The 19,231-nt window shown below is 42.1% G+C and overlaps 1 protein-coding gene across 3 annotated transcripts; it reads right to left on the bottom strand.

Moving 5' to 3' along the window:
- Positions 1 to 909: 909 nt before the first annotated feature.
- On the bottom strand, positions 910 to 18,597 carry HSPA4 (heat shock protein family A (Hsp70) member 4). 3 transcript variants are annotated; one of them, XM_074915648.1, is made up of 20 exons: positions 18,334 to 18,595; positions 14,247 to 14,304; positions 12,452 to 12,592; positions 11,620 to 11,742; positions 11,096 to 11,195; positions 10,563 to 10,696; positions 8,409 to 8,653; positions 7,910 to 7,986; positions 7,458 to 7,609; positions 6,406 to 6,512; positions 5,943 to 6,076; positions 5,302 to 5,483; positions 5,184 to 5,195; positions 4,795 to 4,884; positions 4,132 to 4,284; positions 3,506 to 3,631; positions 2,391 to 2,498; positions 1,968 to 2,087; positions 1,418 to 1,579; positions 910 to 1,156 (listed from the first exon to the last, which is right to left on the bottom strand). In XM_074915648.1, exons 1-20 carry the CDS (start codon positions 18,438 to 18,440, stop codon positions 962 to 964), a joined length of 2,526 nt encoding a protein of 841 aa, XP_074771749.1. In that variant the 5' UTR covers positions 18,441 to 18,595; the 3' UTR covers positions 910 to 961. The 3 variants fall into 3 exon arrangements, with proteins under 3 accessions (XP_074771749.1, XP_074771748.1, XP_074771750.1); XM_074915647.1 differs by lacking the exon at positions 5,184 to 5,195; XM_074915649.1 differs by lacking the exons at positions 4,795 to 4,884; positions 5,184 to 5,195 and having other exon boundaries at positions 6,412 to 6,512; positions 18,334 to 18,597.
- Positions 18,598 to 19,231: the final 634 nt, after the last annotated feature.

Below are 19,231 nucleotides of genomic sequence, written 5' to 3'. Positions count from 1 at the left end.
AATCCAGTGCATTTATTTCTTGCAATATCTGAACGGGTGTTGCAGCTTTGGATTTGAAACACGTACAAATTCATGTTCGCAAATTTAATGACAATCAGTACTAGAAGCAAATCATTGTATAAAGCTCATAGAAAAAAAGAAATGCCAAATGGGTCAGGTCTTTCTTTTTCCTGGGAAAAAAAAAAAAACAAAAAAAAAACAACCAACCAAACAAAACAAAAGCCCAAGCATTCCAAACGAAGGCCTCATGGAAGCAAGCATCCCCCTTCAGAAAAAGTTAGGAACAAGTGCAGGCAGCTGAAATACCAGTATTCATTCTTTCTACAACCAGCTAATTTAACTAGAGACAAAAAGTGTACGTGTGTGTCTGTGAGCACATTCTTAGTCTGACAGTTGCCCCTTTTTTGTAAAGGATTCTGAGTCAGGGTTGACCCTCTGCACTTCCCAGCCTAGATACTACACACCCTGCTTTGCAAACCTCGTGTAACTCAAAATAAAATCTAGAGTAGTGCATTAACACTAAATTAAGGGCTAGATGCAGGTGAGCAGATGAAAGATTGGGCTGCAACAGGCTCTGGGCTTCCTGCAGCCCCAGCATCGACGGGGTAACACAGTCCTCAGGGGAAAGCGAACAGAGTGAGCCAAGTTAGACTTTGAAAGGAGTGCGAGAGCACAATTTAAAGATGGACATTTAAAAATGGAGAATCAGCTTAGGGCTGTTTCTGTAGGTCTAGTAATATCACCAAAACTTCTAAATACAATCATAACGGCAGGAAATACTGCTTATTTGACCAAAGAATTAGCTACCTAAGTGTTTCTGACTTGATGCATTGACCAAACCTCTCCAAAAGTTACTAAGAGTGCTGCGGTATTCACTTGCTTCAGTTTGTATTCAGAACATACAAAGTCGACAACTTAAAGCTTTATTGGAGTTTGCAATAATATAAACAAGTGCCAAAATTCAGTCAATGTCCATTTCTGGAAGCTTCTTGTCTGGGGGGGGGGCAGCACTCTGCTCACCCTGGGGGGACTCGCTGTTGGCCTCCCCCTGCCCTTCTACTGGTCCGTTGGGTTCGGTCGGTTTCTGCTCCTCCTTGGGGAGTTCCACTTTGGGTTTGGGTTTGGTGACTATAGGATTACAAATACTTGTCAATTCCTAGAAAAATGGAGAAATAGAACACAGTTAGAAATGGTTTTATCTACCACCAGTCGTACTTCAACCTGCTGCCCAAATCTAACTTCTGCCACCACCACAAGGTTGTTCAAGGCAAGGGCTGATGTTCCAATACACATTTAACAGGTTAATACCCCATCACTGTCCTTCTAGTACAGATTTCTCACCTCAGAGTTCTCCTCTAAGCACAACTAGGCCAAGAAAAGTTCTGCCTAATTCACTCTATTTCCACAAAAGACTTACTTTAGTTTTAGCTTGTATGTCTTTAGCTTTTATAACCGGGTCCAAAGTAAGACTTCTCTTGTTCTGTAGATTGAGTTTATTGTTCATCCACTCCATAGCTTCGTTCGCACTCTTCTCCACTTTCGCTACATCTGCTTCATCTAGATGGTCGTATTGTTCATCCTGAAACAGCCAAATGAGTAGTAGCTGCGCAGGTATTTGTTTGGAACAGCTAAACTGCATGCTTAGCTCTTCACACTTTTAGCTCCAAAATACTAGAAAGAGCATTTAGCCAGAAGGCTGGTTAGCAGAGCAATTAATCTGATCACCCGCAGCTCTAACCAGAGAGCCAAAGTTCTACTGCTGCTGGTATTTTCCCCTCCATGAGGAAATCAGCACCTGATTAAGACTGTCAGGTTTTCAAGCCAACATCCCGTTCTGAAAATATGGGAAATGTAAAGAACTCAATCTCGGCAGGAGGTTGTACCAGCTTTTTGTTTAAAGGACCTTAAGATTCAGAAAAGATTTGTATCACTTTTCCGCATTTACCAGAAATGAAGTATCCAAATACCTTTGCTTTGAATGCATGAACAGTTTTCATGTACTGTTGAATTTGCTTCCCTAAGTCCTCAAACGCTTTTGGTCTTTCCTCCGATTCTTGAAATCTTGCCTGAATAGGTTGACCCAGAGTCTGAAACAAAATACAGATATCAAAGACTATACAGCACCGCACTCAGATCCTGCAAGATCTCACAGGGTACATCCACATTTCTGAACTCCTGTGGAACTTTCTCTCTTCCCTCCCCTCACAGGAAAGTCTGAGTGTCCCTCAACCCCAGGGCCGCTGGGGCTCTGCTCCTCGTGTCCTTGATGAGGAGATTAAGATGTTTGTTACCAGGGCTGAGCTCTGAATCAGCAGACCTAACACAGCTCCCTGCTTGATCAAAGTTCTCTAGATTCAGTGAATTCCAGGGGGAACGAAAGAACCACTTACCTTCAACTCCGTCAGTTTATCAATGTAAATCTGTTTGGGTTGGTCTTCACCATCTTCATAAAGCCAGTTTTCTGTATCTTCCAGCTTCAGCGTGAAGCTATTCCGATCCTGAAGCAATCCATACAAAACAGGTAGGTGAGGTAACTCTTATTAGATGGCAGATAGCATTAAAGGATACTTGGAACCTTTCTGGAAGGGTTACATTTTTAGAGTGTAAAGTACTCTCTCTGAAACACTTCATCTTATTTTAGTGAAAAATAAGATATTCTTCAGTGTTGCTTCATGGTGGAGACCAGGCCTAAGGAAGAACCATCTAGACACCCACCAATCAATACTGTTGCATAAAAGCCTGTTTTTTCCTCCTTTTTAATTTTTCTTCACATTTTCATCATCACTGTATGAGCAAGCCTGAGAAAAGCTAAACTGATCTTTGGCAGAGGTGCCATGAATCCCACTTGACTCGTCCCAGTTTTAGCTCTGACGGAGGTACAGAGGCTCTGCCCACACCCTGCTGGCAAGGCTCCCACTGCCATCGGTGCAGATCCAGGCAGGAGCTGGAGTGATCTGTCTGACTAACATAGTCCTCTAACATACAATTACATTAATTACACACCAGGCTCCTTTAGTACAACAGGGAAAGCTAATTAATACTACTAAGAGATTTTTAGGCAACCTGTACAGATACAGGTACCCACATTTAGTCAAACTAATCCCACCTACCCTGTTCCTAGGTAGGGCTGGTTTTTTTTTTAATCTTAAACTATTCCTAAATATTGACAAAGAGCCAAAATAGAATAGGTTGCCTTAAAATGATTGTAGTGTGCAAGCGCTCCTAGCCTGTTTCAGTCTGAAAACACACGCTCTGATTAGATCTTAATTGCTACAACTGTTTCAGAGAAGAACACACAATATATCCTGAGCACCATCTGCTTGTACTTGGGCCACATTGAGAAGTTTATCTTCGCAGGCAGAGAGATTAAAAGCTACCTCTCCAAATTTACAGCCTGAAAATACAGTCTAAGTAAACAGAGTATCTGATACAGGTCGAAGGTTATTAAAATACAACTTGATTGTAACAAAATACATTAGGAAACAACAAAGCCAGGAATACTTACATCTTCACTAACGAATTTCTCATAAACACTGCAGAGTTTGTCTCTCATATCATACACGTACTCTTCCACTGCATTCTTGGCATCGTTCCTCTCTTTCTCTAGTTTATCCTGCATTATCATTTTACCCTGTGAACAAGTTGTCACGTTAGTTGGCTGAAGAGCCAGTTATTTAACATTTATTACCAGGATACCTCGTTAGCAAAAGCTTACGTTTGACTAAAGATTTTGAAATTCTGTGGTTTACAGACTTGTTCTAAACACAGCACATGAATAAAGCCTCATTTCGGGTGGGGGGGATATCCAATACAGGGCGGAACAATCTTGCTCCAGCTGAGGAACCTTCACCCTGATGGCAGCAGCCATTGAGTACCTTCTAACTGCAGGGGATTTTGGAAGTAATCACCCTGTGAACCAGCTTTCCTCCAGAACACCTCCTCAGTAAGAGTTAGTGTTCACAGGAAGAATGTATTTTGGCTCCACGGGGCACTGCTCACCTCAGGAAAACTGCGTGTTTTCTTCCTTTTCATTTTTCTTCATCACCCTTACCCATTCACCGTGTTTAATGAACAACAACATTTCTGGGGATCAACTAGTGACATTTTTAGCCTGGGCAAGTGAGAGCTTACCTCGTTCTCAATGAACAAGTTCAGCATGTCTTTCCCTATCTGCCACACCAGCTGATTCTCAATGGGGAGGTCCACTGTGGTAGTCTTGACTTTAGCCTTCTTGGCTTGAGGTGGCTGATCCACTTTCTTGTCTTTTGACTCAGCCTGAGAAGTCTGCATTGAACAAATATATTCAAAGTGAAAACGGCATCTCCAGTCAGTTCAAGTATTCAGGACTTACAATAGAAAAAGTATTACTGAGTCAGTGCACCTCAACATCAGAACTACGTATTACCTGTCACTGACACTTCAGCTGCTGAAGTCAGAGATTATTAATGGAATTTCTGCCCTTTTCTGGGCACAGAGTATACATCCACGGGGATGATGGTGCTTCCAGTAGGCCACTCTACTAGTATTTAGTAACTTATTTTTCAGTAACTTATTTCTTCCACAAACAGGAGAGTTCACCCATTTTATCAGTACTAGGTCACCTGAGGTCTGCGATTTCCACACAATTTGTGTACTTGAAAAGCTCTAATCACAACACAGACCCCCAAGAGATTCCAATAAAAATTCAGCATCCGGAGCTGCCAAAGGCAGCAGATGCTCTCACACACTACATATTCTCATGAATCTTCTGGAAGTATCCTACAAAAAAATAGAAGTCTCAGATGTTCATGTTACCTCCATTTCTTCAGACTCTGCCTTATTTTCAGGTTGGGCCTGCTGTTGTTCTTCAGTCTTTTGTTGCTCTTCCTGGTCTACTTGCATCTTCTGAAATTCAGAGATCCAAGTTGACATTAATTAAAGGATGCACATACAGATCACTGCTTCAGTTCTTAGGCTGATCACTTCACTTACACCTAACGCTCTTTAGGCACAAGAAACGGAACAAAAACCAAAGTAGAGCCTCAGTCCATAAATTATAAGCTTCTAGCCTTTGCTTAGGCAAGCAACACTCCTAGCACAATGAAGAATTTCATCTATACCTCACAGTCCTGACAGATCTGTCACTGGTGTAACATACTTTAATTAGTGCTTAATCACATCTTTGTATTTTAGTTGCTGGACACGTCTACTAAATCCTTACACAAGGCTTAGAACTTTCCCAGAACTTGGCCAACTGCACTTCACTGGTTTTCTAAGTCACCAAAAGCAATGAAGTCTTTTCATTAGAATTAGAGGAATTACCTCTTCCTCTTTTGCATGCTGATCTGTTTCCATAGGCTCTTCATTCTCATCAGATTTATGAACCTCCACTAAAGATGCACTTGAAACACTGAAGATGCCGTGGATATTGATTCTAACTTTGACTTTCACTTTCGAACTGGATCCATCTGTTTGAGGAGTGACCTTCTGAACCAAGAAGTGAGCTAAACAGTCCCAGAGAGAAAAAAAATTACCATTAATGTAATCACTGGAAGTAAAACCTGACTGTTGCTGACAATGGATCACTGCAATGCACTCGGAGGGTATCAAATCCTACTCAAGTCCAACAATTCAATTTTTTACTCAGCAATGCTAGGACACACAGCTATCAGAAATTCTCTGCAGTATGCTGTAAAAAATGGTGTTACTTGTATCAAAGTAGGACTGCACAGCGCTGAGCAGGTGCCTTTCAAATTTGCTCCAACATCAGGATGCTTTTTATTTAGCCTATTTGTCCATAAACTTCATGTTACTCCACTCATTTTACTGTAGATCCATGACTTTGGAAACCTGTCCCTAAGCATTTGTAGGAAGTTGCACTTTCCAGACTACAGAATTAGTCAAAGCAGTCCTGAAACATGTACAAGACTTAATAAAGCTTGAAGCAACAAAATGGTCTTAACCTATAGCAGGATCTGGGTAAGGCAGCTCCTTGGGAGAACTGTAGTAGGCCTCGAGAGTAAAAGGTTCCTTTCTGTAGAATGTGAGGACCTTAGAAAATGGAGCAGCATGGTTCTTGGGAAAGACCTCGCAGTCACTGTAAGACAAAACAGAGCATTTGTTTGGTATGTGGGATGATGTACCTGAGAAAATTAATGAAACTTTTCTAGATACTCTTATACCTTAAGGAAAAGCTTCTCTAAGAGGTGACAAAACAGACTCCTAACCTTTTAGGTTAAAGCAAGACCAATAGCCATGTAGGAAGTGCTCAAGTGCCACCCATCCTTGCTTCTGTTTCCTGCTGTCATTAACTTCAGAAAAAGTATCAAAATCTGAGTTGTTAGATGGGCACTGCTCTAGAAGTGTTATTTACTTTAGTTGTCATCATTTAGTAATTGTGCAAGAAGATTGATTTTTTTTTTTTACCTTAACCCTTCCTCTGCTGGTGAATTCCATCGTAAAGAAATAGGATACGGTATCAAATCTGTGATAGAAAATTCTCTCACTTTGAACGCCGGGGATAAAATAGCACACTGAAAAGAGCACAAGAGCCATGTTACAAACATTCAAACTTCAGGTGAACAGTAATTTAATTTAGCAAGTAGCTATTTATGCTGCTTAATATGTAGATTTACTCTAGCTGAAAGGAGACCAATACTGGTGGACTTGGAACCTGCATAATAAGCACTGGCAACTCCTATGTGCCCTTCCTTTTCAGGAGGGTGCCATGATCTGATCACACTGAAAGTGGAAATACACAAGTTTTGGAGTCATTGTGTTGTTTGGTTTGCTATGGTTAAGCTACTGAGTTGTTTTTGGTGCCAAGATAAGAAAACACCTCAAAGTTACTCTCTAGAGTGACGTAGTACCAGGGTTTTTGTGTATCACAACACAAAATTATCTTTTTAAGCAGATTCCAATAGCTATTTGTACCACTGATAGAACTGTAAGCACATATTAAACATCTGAAGAGAGACGTGAAGTTAAGATGCATTTAAAAGATGGCAGCACTAGTAACTATAGAGTATTTACTACTGCTTAAGCCTTTCAGCAGTGACTGGTCCCAGCTGAAGTCAGATTTCCATTAGCAAGAACCTAATCTTTCAGTTTTCAAGTGATCACTGTATCACAAGTTTATCAGTAGTTCTACAAAATCTGGTTTTTTCCCCCCCCGTTTCATCTAGGCGCCCAAAGGAGCCTTGAAGAGAAAACAACACGAGCTTTATCCGTCCCAGCTTCCAGGCACAGCAGAAGCAGAGTACACTGTTCACTTCAGCACGCTACACTGATCCGGCTTAGACAAACACCACAGAGCAATCCCTTAAAGCTGCTATTTTCCTTTCTTCTAACTGCTCCCTTGCAGCTTATCTATTCTGTGATACACATGAAGTCTCTCTCCCATTACCTGCAGACTCTGGCTCAAATATTCACAGATTTCAGTCAAAATACTCACAGCTAAAACAAACAGCACTTTTTACCTGCAGTGCACAACCTCGAGCAACAGCCTCATCTGCATTCAAAGTGGTACTGACTTCTTTGCCAAAAAATTTACTGATCTTCTCTTTAACAGCAGGGATTCTTGTGGTACCACCAATTATCTCTACTGCATAAATATCCTCCTTCTTTAACTCTAGAAAGGAGTCAGACATTAGTTTTTACAGATTAAATGTTTGTTTCACATTAATATGCTGACATTGTCAACTAAAAGTTTCACTAGACCAACTGCTATTTGAAGCTGGTTCTCCGTGTTTCTAAGCACTAAGAACTTCAGATCTTAGCTTGCGTGAGAGTTTTAAAAAGTTTTGCGACTGCTAAGCAAGAAACTGTTAGCTGTGCTAAATCCACCTGTCCGTTCTGTCAACACCCAAAGGAAGGTTGGGTTGTGGGGGTCTCTTCTCCATCTACAGAAGACAGAACACGTTACACTTACTGGCTTGCTCGAGCACACTGCGAAGGGGTGGTTCCACTCTTGCAAGGAGCCCATCACACATCTCTAAAAATTTGCTTCTGTTGGAAGAAGCCATAAATAAAGCTATAGCGTACCGTAAGCATGTTAATACTGCAAACACAACGGGATGCCAAAATTGAAAGAATGCCATTTTAACTAAGTACTGCAGGGTTTTCTCTCCCCCAGTCCCAGTTTTATACCTATTTAGTATCCTAGTTTTATACTTATTTAGGATATTCTCCCAGACAAACTTGGCTCTAGTAATCCAGGCACATCTGCAACATCCCAGCACTCCCCACTAACTCCAGGCCACTGCCCAAACACCATCGTTTTGAGCAGCAGCCCTGCACATCTTGTTCTTACATTTCCCACCTCCCTCCAGCCCTAAGAACTGGTACTTTGCACTGAATTTCTTTCTGGACTGAGGGAAGTTGAATGAAGTGTACTCTAAAGCTTATTTTTATAGAAGTATAAGCATTACCTGTTCATTGTTCCAGAGACATCTATGTCATTCATGAAGCATTCTATGTTCATCGGGAGATCAGAGGCATTAGCACTCATCAATTTTTTCAGTTTTTCACATTCCTGGTATAGCCTCAACAACGCACGAATCTTTGACTTTATGTCTAGTTTATATTTCTTTCCAAATTCTTCACAGAAGTATTCAACTAACATCTCATCAAACTTCCTGCCTCCAAGTGTTGTATCAAATGATGTAGCAAGAACCTTAAAAAAATTGAACTCTTCAGTAACAGCACAATTTGTCGTTACTTCAGTGAAACCTATTAGCAGTTAAAAATCAAAGCATTTCTTTGTTTCTAATACAGTCTGAATCAAAGCAAGTATCACAACATTATTACGGAGGAAGAATTAGACCGGTGCAACCCCAACAGAAGAAATCCAGTACGGTTAATTTTTATCCTGCCCTTGTCATCACCAGCAAACGATGAATTTCTTTTGATAAGCCCCATCTAGAAGCCTAACCCATCCCAAACAATAAAGCCATGTCCCATACTCATCTTCCATATTTTGTGGATGCTGCTGGCAATTAAGCCATTCTCTTGTATTTCAGGGCAATCTAAGTAGCAATTGCATCACTAACATCTGATAGTTTATGTGGATTGCAAATGCAGAAATAACCACACATATCTTAAGGGATGCTTTTTTTTTTTTTTAAAGCCTACCAAGTCTAAACCATGACTATACATACTATGCCTTTTGTAGCTGATAGTAGATACATTCAAAATGCTGTTGGGAGAAAAAAACATCAACGCAACTGACAAATTCCAGCAACTACACAAATATTAGACCACTCTGAATGGGAACTCACAAGAACTGCAGCACATACATGCAGTAGCTACAAGCTCCAGGAGAAAAAAAAAAAAAAAAAATTCTCTAGTACTAAAAAGCAGCCTTGGGCACCCAGCCTTCCTGTAACGAGGTGACAATTTTAAAAAGAAATTTGGGAAGATAGGGCAGGGCTTAGCAACACAATGTGTTCAGTAACTTGTGCTGTAGGCAGACCATCAGAGTTTCCAAATTCTGCTTAGCCACTGTCAGTTTGAATTATGTCCCGGCTTAATATTTGATGCCTCATAAGGGTGGAACATGCTTACACCAAGCTAAAAATAAAACACGAAGAGAGTAAGTGTTACTAACTAAATAGGTGCTCATGAGGGAATCATCTGCAAAGAGTATCTGTAGCCCATCCACCTCAGCTGATTCTTCTCTTTAAACACTCTGTGTACTTTTTATAGGAAAACCCGTAAAGCATCACATTATTCTCAATATTCTTTCAAACTAGGTTTGGTCTCCACACTGGTTTAACTGCCTTGCTGGCCAGCTCTCCGTTCTACACTCAAAAGCATCCCTTTACTACTTCTATGGCTTCAAAGTTTAAAAGACAAATCTGAGAAAAACAGAAAGCAGGTTGTATTTCCTCGCAAGAGGAAACGTAACTACAACAGAAGTAGTGTTGTCGCAGCTCTTGCCTTCTCCTCATTTTGCTACCCCATGCTTTAAAATTTGTGTTTGTTTCTCTAGCAGATTAAAAGAAAGTCCTTGGAACTGCAAAAGTCCAGACTGTAATCTTAAGAAAGCCAACTAAGAAATGTTAGTATTTGCTGGAAAACAGTAAGGTTTTGGCAACTTACACTTAGAAGTACACTAACTCGCTTATCTTCTGTTTGCAGCTTAAAGTAAATAAGAATGCTTTTGCTTTTTTTTTTTTTTTTTTTTTTACATAAGCACCACAGTGTTAGAAAAATAATGTGTCAGTTACACCCTTCTAGGAATTCCTGGTTTAATGCTAGATCTCACAGCTGAACTAGGGCATGTTTTGAAAGCAGCGTCCAGTCAGATATGATAATTTCTGAACAGATCATTTATTCCAGGGTTTTTATTCTCTGCCAAAGTCTGCTGATTAAGGCATGTTTGTCTCCTCCACATACTGCTCAGCAGCTCTCTAGTTCCCTGCCCTACTTTTAACTCCAGACCAAGTGCAATTTTAAGAATATGAATTGAGATGTCTGGATACACTTCTGTAGAAACAGACAAGCTCGCCTGTCACAGGCCATGTATGTACTGGTCAATATTTCTACTGGTAATTAAAACGGATGCAGAACAGATTGTTTACTTTCAGTTTGCCTTTGTTGAATGCACAGACAGAAACTTGATATGCAGAGTGCCCCATATCCACAAACACAACGTTCCGTGGCTTCTCTTCCAAGGCAGGCAGGTCTTGCTTATAGATTCCATATGCAAGGGCAACTACAGAGACAAGAGTCAGAGTGTAGTTAGGACGTTCAGTTTTGTAATGCTTTAAGAAATCGATGGTACATCAGTAAACAGCATTAACATTTCATCTTACTTTTCAAGCTACAGAAATTGATACCTCGTTAAAATAATTCCCAGTGCCAATGAACACTGAAGAACATTAAACAATATCAGTCCCTCCCAGCAGCTGCATTAGAACAGGTATTCAAGAAATACCTTTATGCCTCTAAAGCAATGAAAGAAAACAACCAGACCGGATCTTAAGAAACTGTATGATCAACTAATCTATTTTAAGCTTAAAAACCAGCAGTAACTCCAGAGTGCATGGATCAGTGGCAGATTAAAAGCCCTTTTGTTTAATAAAACTACAATGCTAAGTGAGGGAGGTATTACCTGCAGTTGTTTCATTTATTAGCCTCAGACAGTTGAGACCAGCAATTTGTGTAGCATCCATCACAGATCTCCTTTCTGCATCTGTGTAGAAAGAAGGAACCTGAAAGAAAATCAGACAGCCAATATGAACCTTTAGAAGAGCCATCTTTAGCAAAGAGTTACAGGTGTGCACAGAGCACAGCCGAGGTATCTTTCAAATTTGTGATCATTTCAGTTGCAACAGAGAAAAAGCCAAGAAAACATTACATGAAGACCAAGGTACCTTCTGTGAATCTTTTTCCATTCTATCTCACAAGCCACTCTAAGAGCAAAGGACCAGAAAGAAGCATCTATTATTTGTGCTGCTCATTAGCAGCAATTTAAGACATTTTACCATTAATAAAATCTAGTTTTGAAGAGATGTAAGATTCAGTTCTAAACAGAAAATAAATACCTGAATATTCGAGTTTAATGGACAGTTTAATGCTGCAATCATTTCAGTTTGGTACCAAATATGTAAGACTTACTTACTATCACATACTTACAGAAACAACACAGTCAACTACAGGCTTCTTAAGCGCATTCTCAGCGGTCTCTTTTAATTTGGTAAGAAGCATTCCTGTCACCTGTTCAATAGTAAAGTTTCTTTCTTCTTCCATATACATGGCCTTCAAATAAAAGTCGTGTACACACGTGTTACACCGCAGTAAAAACCACACACTACAAACATAAGACATGCAAGGAAGCCTTTCCTAAAAAGCAGCTTAAACAGGAACGCAGCTCCGAGAGCCCTCTCCGCTGGCCTAGCTCGTGCACAGCACCCGAGAGGAGGTAATACACAAACACGGGAATGCACGTTTAAGAATTCGCATACACAAAGCTGCTCTGGATGCAGTTTGGGGTTTTTGACTCCCAATTGCTTGACAATGCCTAGGATGCCTTCCTCCCTGCTGGCCTGGACTAAGGTAGTTATTGCTAAAATCCAATTTCAGCCATTGCTGGAAAAGGCAAATCTTTACCATTTTACCCAAAGCACTAAGCTGCCATCTCACACTCTTGCAGTATCAGGACAGCAGCTAAATAAGTACACTGGTGACACAGCTTGTCTTCCAAATTCACCAGGGAGTGAAGGAAAATAGCACTGCTAAAACAGTTTGTGTGGGACTGGCTCTGCAAGGCAGAGAAACGGTCTAACCGTAAAATCAGTCTCACCTAACGCCTGGAGAGACTACCCCTGTTAGTAGCCCTTTATTCCCTATTTAAGGCTTTCCATTCTCAGGAGAATGGGAACTACAGCAAGAAGATTCAAAATAAAGAGATAAAAGGAAACTTTATCAGTTTCCTCCTCTGGCTCTTGTTCAAATATGCCAGACTTACCTTGATGCCAGTTGAGCCCGTTGGCAGCTGGACAAGTTCATACGCAAGGCTTGCTTTTTCAGCTTGAACAAAGGGATCTGAGAATGCACGACCATGAAATCTTTTAAAACTTTGTACTGTATTCTTTGCATTTGAAATAACCTAGAGGAAAAGAAATCTTTAATACAGCATGTCAGGGGAACATCTGAATTTCAAACAGAAGACAGAGTTTTGTTCTCATGCTTCTCTCGCCAGAATATTTTTGTTGTTTATGTCTTAGTAGTATCAAGGCAGTTGCTAGAAGGCAACTTCCCTCAGATTGCTGAGGTAACCTACAGGAATTTCAGATTTAAAATAAAATGTATGCTAGACAATAGAGCCAAGACTATCAAAAACAGCACTCAATTGCCATAGTGTATGTGTAGGACACTACAACTGTTAGCAAAGTGCCTCTCCCGTTTACCTGTTTCCTACCACCCTACCTTTCTACGGCGCTGCAGCCAGTAATTTCACAAACATAACAAGCACACTGATGTAAACTCCAATTCAGGTTCATCACACGCATGTGACAGTCAACACACAGATATTCTCACAAAACAGCTCAAGGACCTTGTCATGAAGCTTTAAAAAGTCAGGAGGGCCCCAAGGTGACACTGTCAACTTGATTTGACTGACAAAAGGTAGATTGTCTTTTATTAATAGCAGAGATCGGCACAAATGGAGAAGTGAAAAATCATTATAGCTTGTTCTCACATAGTGAAAGTAAATTTGTTTAATTCTTTCATTTACATTAGAGCAAGACACATTCTAAAAAAAAAAAATAGGAATTGACAAAGCAGACAAGCACTCTACCATTTCATATTTACCTGGGATCCAGTTTCAGCCAAGTGGCTATTTCCTAAGTAACCTGGTTTTGATTCTCTGTAAGGTTATTTTCTGCAGGACATACCTCATCTCTACTGGATCTCTGTACCAATGAATTTCCTTAAGCTAAGCAGACACTCAATTCCAGAAAAAACATCTGTATTTAGTTCTAGTACAGTTCTTCTGTTCTTGAGTAACATGGCTGTGTCCAGTCATTTTTGTATTCTAGATAATGAATCTTCACACATCTCTAGGTATTTTAGGCTAAGAAAAACCAAGTGTTTGAATAGTCACTTCCTGTAGAGGACTTCAAAAGAAAAATCACGTTTTATAGGGGTTTCACAGCAACACAAGATATGATACAGCAGGACCAATCAGCTTAACTTCTTCTCAGTCCTTAAATCATATTTACCTACCTACACTAACAGAAACTCGAAGTATGGCAAGAGCATCTAAGAGATATTTAGGTTGCAATTCAACCAGAGAGTCCAGAAAGCTGGATCTATTTACACTCGAGTACGTCCCCTTTCTGCCAGAATTATGCACTTAATGGAATTTTACAGAATGGAGTCACATCATTAAAAGCTATTAAATTAAAAGCAAACGAACTGGAACAAGCTCAAGTAGGATGAAACACTAGTGCTAAGCTTAGAATTTACATTTGCAACCTGAAAAAAAAAAATAAATTGGTATTTATCAGAATTTAAGAGGCAAAGACCGGGGTTTTTTTGTACATTTCACTACGTGCAGCGATCAACCCTGAGATTTCCACCCAGAGGACAAAGCAGCATCACATGCTGAACAGCTGAATTAAGCTCAGCTGTTCATTACAGTTAAAGAGACACTGGGACACCAGCTCAGAGACATTTGTAATCTTCAGCGATAAAAAAATACATTCTGCTGCTCTGATTTTAGACTACTGACGTTGCTTCTACCCAAACTACACGCTCACCTGGCTTTTTGCCGCAGCACCAATTGAGCGATTCTTGGGTCCAAAGGATATACATGATCTATAATGAGAAGAAAGATTTCCGGTTAGTAAGTGATTCGTAGAATGGCACTGCACATTTTTCTTTAAAAGTGTTGATAATTAAGACTAGGGATATTTTAAACAGTCTTTGGTTCATTAAGAAAGTTGGCCACTCGCTGCAATACACACATGGAATGTTCTGTGAATTCTGGAAATGGGCGCTCTGAGTTGAGTTCAAACAGCAATGCTCCTCTGCAGAACAGCGCTAAAACCAAACTTATTCATGCTACCTCAAGTTTCACATCTAAGTAATAATTGGGTAGACACCCTTTATCTCAGTAATTACTCATACACCTAAGTCACTCAAAGGTAAGTAATACAGGAAACACTCAACTGTTCAGAAGAAATACACAAATTAAATCAGATAGCAAGGAAATCATTCCTACACGTCTGTACCAAATGCTAACTAAGCTTTCTAGTTTTAAAGCAACCTCTGCAGGTTTTTTATTTCTGCTCTTAAAGAAAGACTGATGTTTATGAATTTAATCTGTACTCACTAAACTAAAAATCATACTTTACTCAAAACTACTTTGTGACAGCTTAGAGTTCTGAAAAAGACAGGAGCATTTTTTAAATTCTTTTTGGAGAAATTCCTAGTCCTATTAAGCCTCTTGATTTAAATATTCAACATACTGTGGAAGCCCTAACAAATTTAAATCCAGCCCTCTAATCCAAGTTCCTCATACCACTGAGGTAAACTTACCAGGGAAAAAAAAAATTGCTATTAGTCAAGTGGAGCTTTACTCTTCACCCAACACACTAACAGAATAATGAAGCTGCTCTCTGTAGCAGGTCAAGAATCTGCTTTACAGCAGGGTTATGCCATACGGCTGCCACAAGAAACACATTCCAACTCAGCCTGAGGTTTAGAATCGATCTTCCAAACACAAACTGTCAAAACCAGTACTGAAGACCAGAGTGATATAATTGCACTGGGTTTGTATCTTCTTCCAGTTCATTAAGAACAAATTAAACAAGGCCCACCCTAAAGCATATGCTGCAACAGAATTAATGTTTCTGAACGGATCTGTTATTATTTGAAACAGCTATTCAAGGGATTAGTTAACAAAATTTGGGCAAATTCTGTGCTACACAGACCCTAAGGCCCATGCTAAGGGAGCAGGAGCCACAGAGCGTACAGCTAAAAATCTAAACAAGTCCTGAGCAGAAAGCTAGCTATTAATTCACTCTGCGCTCCAGAAAGGAGTTAGACATGAATTGCTGCTTTTCTCACAGACCAAAAAACCACCATATGCAGTCACTTCACTGCTAAATTCACAAGCCATCAGCCTCCATTCACAAGTCCACTAATTCATAGAACTCTTTAAATCTGTCAGACTAAAACCTCAAGATAGAAGCCTGTCTCAACACAAGGACAGAGTACAGTAATCAAAAATACAGGTTTCCATATTACACACTAGGACTAAAACCCTTAAGTGCCTACGTTCTTCCTGATCATGCCTGTCCCCTGCTTGGCGTCATGCACAGGCAAGCTTCCCCGAGGAGCCGCAGCTGGACAGATGGGGTGGCTCTAACTCGGCTCCACTCCGTCCCTTTCCACCCATCCCAACCCTTCTCCCGAGCTAGGCCTGGCTCCAACTGAGCCTTGGGAGGCCGCACAGGGGCCCAGCGCAGAGGTAAGCTCAAGGGGGAAGAGGGAGGGAAGGAAGAATGTTCAGCCAGTCCCATTCCCCACATGAGTTCACCATAGGAACCAGGGTTAACTCATTAAATACAAATTATACTATTACACAATTTACTGGACACTGAATAACTAACCATAGCATTTTAAGTAGAAACGTAATCACAGGGAAGGTCAGAGGCCTAATGAAGCAACTTAAACAGAGCTGTGAACTTCCCTAACACACCTGCAGGCACTACTTCACCCCCAGGTACCCTCCCACCCGCCTTCACCTCCCTGGAGGACACCCCCGTCCCGACAGCACATTTCCTCCACGCTGGAGAGCAGCACAGGATTCCGAAGATCAGTTACAACTGTTGCGCTTAATCCAAGTCCCTTTGTCCTTAAGGGGATAGTTTCGTTATCTTACTTTTTTTCCTTCTCATTGGTTACTCACTTTCTCTACCAACCTTTCCATTTTAAGAGTACCTCATTCAAGGGAAAAACATGCTTTGCACTGCTTTTGGATACACAAGTTCAAGTTTTACAGGATTCTGGAAGAATCCAAGCACAGAGCTGGAAGCAGGCTCGGTGAGAATGTCATCTGTGCCGCTGAACCAAGTACAATATATTCAGAAAGGTTTACTTTCCCAATACAAACGATCAGTGACACAGACCTGCTAATCCTTCCCAAAACGTGGATGTCATGGTAGAAAACAGTGTCTAACCCTGACCATGAGCCGATCCCTGAGGAAACCCGTCACAGCACCTCAAACAACCACCCCCAGAGCTCACTCTAAAGAAATGCTAAGCACTGACCTTCCCAACCAGGCTTTCTGTTTCCAAGACAGACACTTAAAAGTTATTAATAATTTCATCTAATAGAGAGGTGTTCGCTTACAGAGCAGTTTTCTGCATTCCCTCCAAACAGTACTCAGAGATGAGGTCTTGCTGAAAACTATCATTTTTATTATACTAATTTTTACCAGTTTCACTTTAGCCTTTCATAATTGAATCATTTCCTGAAAGATGCATTGTGTCAGATTTTATATAGCTTATCTCCTTCGATGAGCGAGATCTGTGTCGATATCTCAACTATATATAAGCAGAACTTCCAACTCCCTGAGGACCAGATACTTAGAGCTATCAGAAGACTGTTTTGAAATTCCCTACATTAAATATTTTTCTAGTACATCTAACCTTTACACTTACATATTATCGAGAATACTTGACAAGTCCTTACTCTAGCACATGTACTGAATTAAAAACTTCCTTCTCCATTGACTCATTGCTTAGAGACAGTAACAGGCAAACAGAGCTGAGGTATTGTCGAATGAGACAAAAGGTGATTTTTGGTCCTAGGTCTTTTTAAAGAGATGTGAGGGATCTAAAAAAAAAACAAACCTAGATGCAATTGTCTCACCAAGACAGCTATTTAGTATATTCTTAAAATAAAGCTATACCACAACATACAGCAAGCTATAAAAATATTTTAAGGCCACTTTTAAACAGTTCCCCTCCAGCTCTGATGCACTAGAAGTTCCTCTTTCACCTTTATTTTGCAATTCATTCTTAGACGAGTTTTACCCCAGTTCTCCCTCTCCTTCTTAGCAAGTTTTTTATTAAAAATAGGCAATGCACACCGTTCTTGAGAAGTGTGTCGAGAGGCCTATTTCTATAAACAGAGTTAGAGTACACTGCACACCCTGTCAAGTGTAACGTGCTTGAGGTCCAGGCTCACCAGCCCACTGCACGGCAAGGCAGATCCCCTCGCCGGGGGGCAGGTGCCTGACTCCGCACTGTCCGTTCACATTCCACCTCCACTTAACCTGGCGGCCACCTTCAAGGGAGACTCTCCAAGACCCAACAGTGAAAACAAGCGTGAATTTTTTGAGAACCCTCGTCGAACAAAGAAACACAGAGCCTGAAGGGAAGGCTGCTAAGCGGCTTTCCTAAGCTTTGCCCCATCGCACAGAGCTAAGCACCAGCTCAGCGTTCACCTCCCGTCCGGCCGCGCTGGGGGAAACAGCACTTGAGCTGCAGGAGAACAAACAGATGCGCCGGAACGCGGCGTATAAATTTCTAGGAAATTAAGCTTTGTTACGTCCAGCAGTCAAGGACACGGATGCTTTTGCTTATATTCGCAGCCCCTGTACGCGCACCGCCCCGGCTCAGGGAGGACAGGCTGGTCCTACCCCCCCCGCGGCACCTCTCCCCGCCCGCACCCGGCCTTTCTCGAAGCGTTTCTCTACCGAGCCCGCTGCCCCGGGCCCGCCGCGGGGGGAAGCGGCACCCCGGCCCCCGGCTGGGCTCCCTCCGCGGGGAGGAGGCGGCCGCGGGCCCGGGCGGGCGGGCGCCGCCGCCCTCCCGCGCCTCAGCCCCACTCACGGCGTGCTGCGGTCGCTGTACTCATTGGCGACGGTCTCGATGCCGCCGGCGCGGGCCACGGCCACATAGCAGCTCTGGAAACCCAGATCGATGCCCACCACCGACATGGCTGCGAGGGGCAGGAGGAGCCGAGGCGCCGGAGGAGCCGCGGCTCGGCCCGTTTAAATGCGCGGCGGCGGCGGCGGGCGCTGCCTCCTCGGGGCGGGGGGACTTCTCGAAAGATCCCGTCGGGCCGCGGCCGGGCCCAGCGGAGGGGAGCGGCGGGAGTCTCGCGAGACTGGCGCCGGGCGCTACTGCGCAGGCGCGGGAAGCGCCCCGGAGGGGGCGGGGCTGGCGGGGGCACGCCCTCCCGGCGGGTGGCCACGCCCCTTTGGCGGGGCTCGGCGCCGCGGGCACGGCGGCGGGGTCGGAGCTGGGCGGCACGGCGGAGGCCTCTGTGCTGTTAGTTCCCTTCGGGTTTGAGGCTTCACAAAGGCGTTCGTGGCTTTCAGGGCAAACGGGCCGCTTTATTTTATTTTTTAATTTTTTTTTTCCTTCCCTGGGATGTAATCACCCGATCGTAAGGGATGGGGCTTGCAGGAACACGGCGTGCCATGAGATTTAAAACAACAAAATCACCGTTTCTGAAAGCACACACGGGTCTTGCAGAAAAGGACCTAAACCCCCCCTCGAGTATTTACATTTGCCATTCGGCTGTTGTCATTTTGTGGCCCATCAATTCGAGAGGAGCACACTGGTGATTCTACCTCAATGCTCCCAAAATTACAATGAAATCTCTTTTTTTTTTTCTTATTTTAACAACCTTGAAGTACTAAAAAAAATTTTAAAGGCCTCACTGACAAGGTTGCGTAGCTCGCTACAGGGTATTTGATAGCAGCCGTGTGTCATTCAGCTTTTA

Source organism: Athene noctua, chromosome 12 (genome assembly GCF_965140245.1).
Source record: "Athene noctua chromosome 12, bAthNoc1.hap1.1, whole genome shotgun sequence".
Lineage (NCBI taxonomy): Eukaryota > Metazoa > Chordata > Aves > Strigiformes > Strigidae > Athene > Athene noctua.
This window is presented reverse-complemented; position numbering and strand designations above follow the sequence as displayed.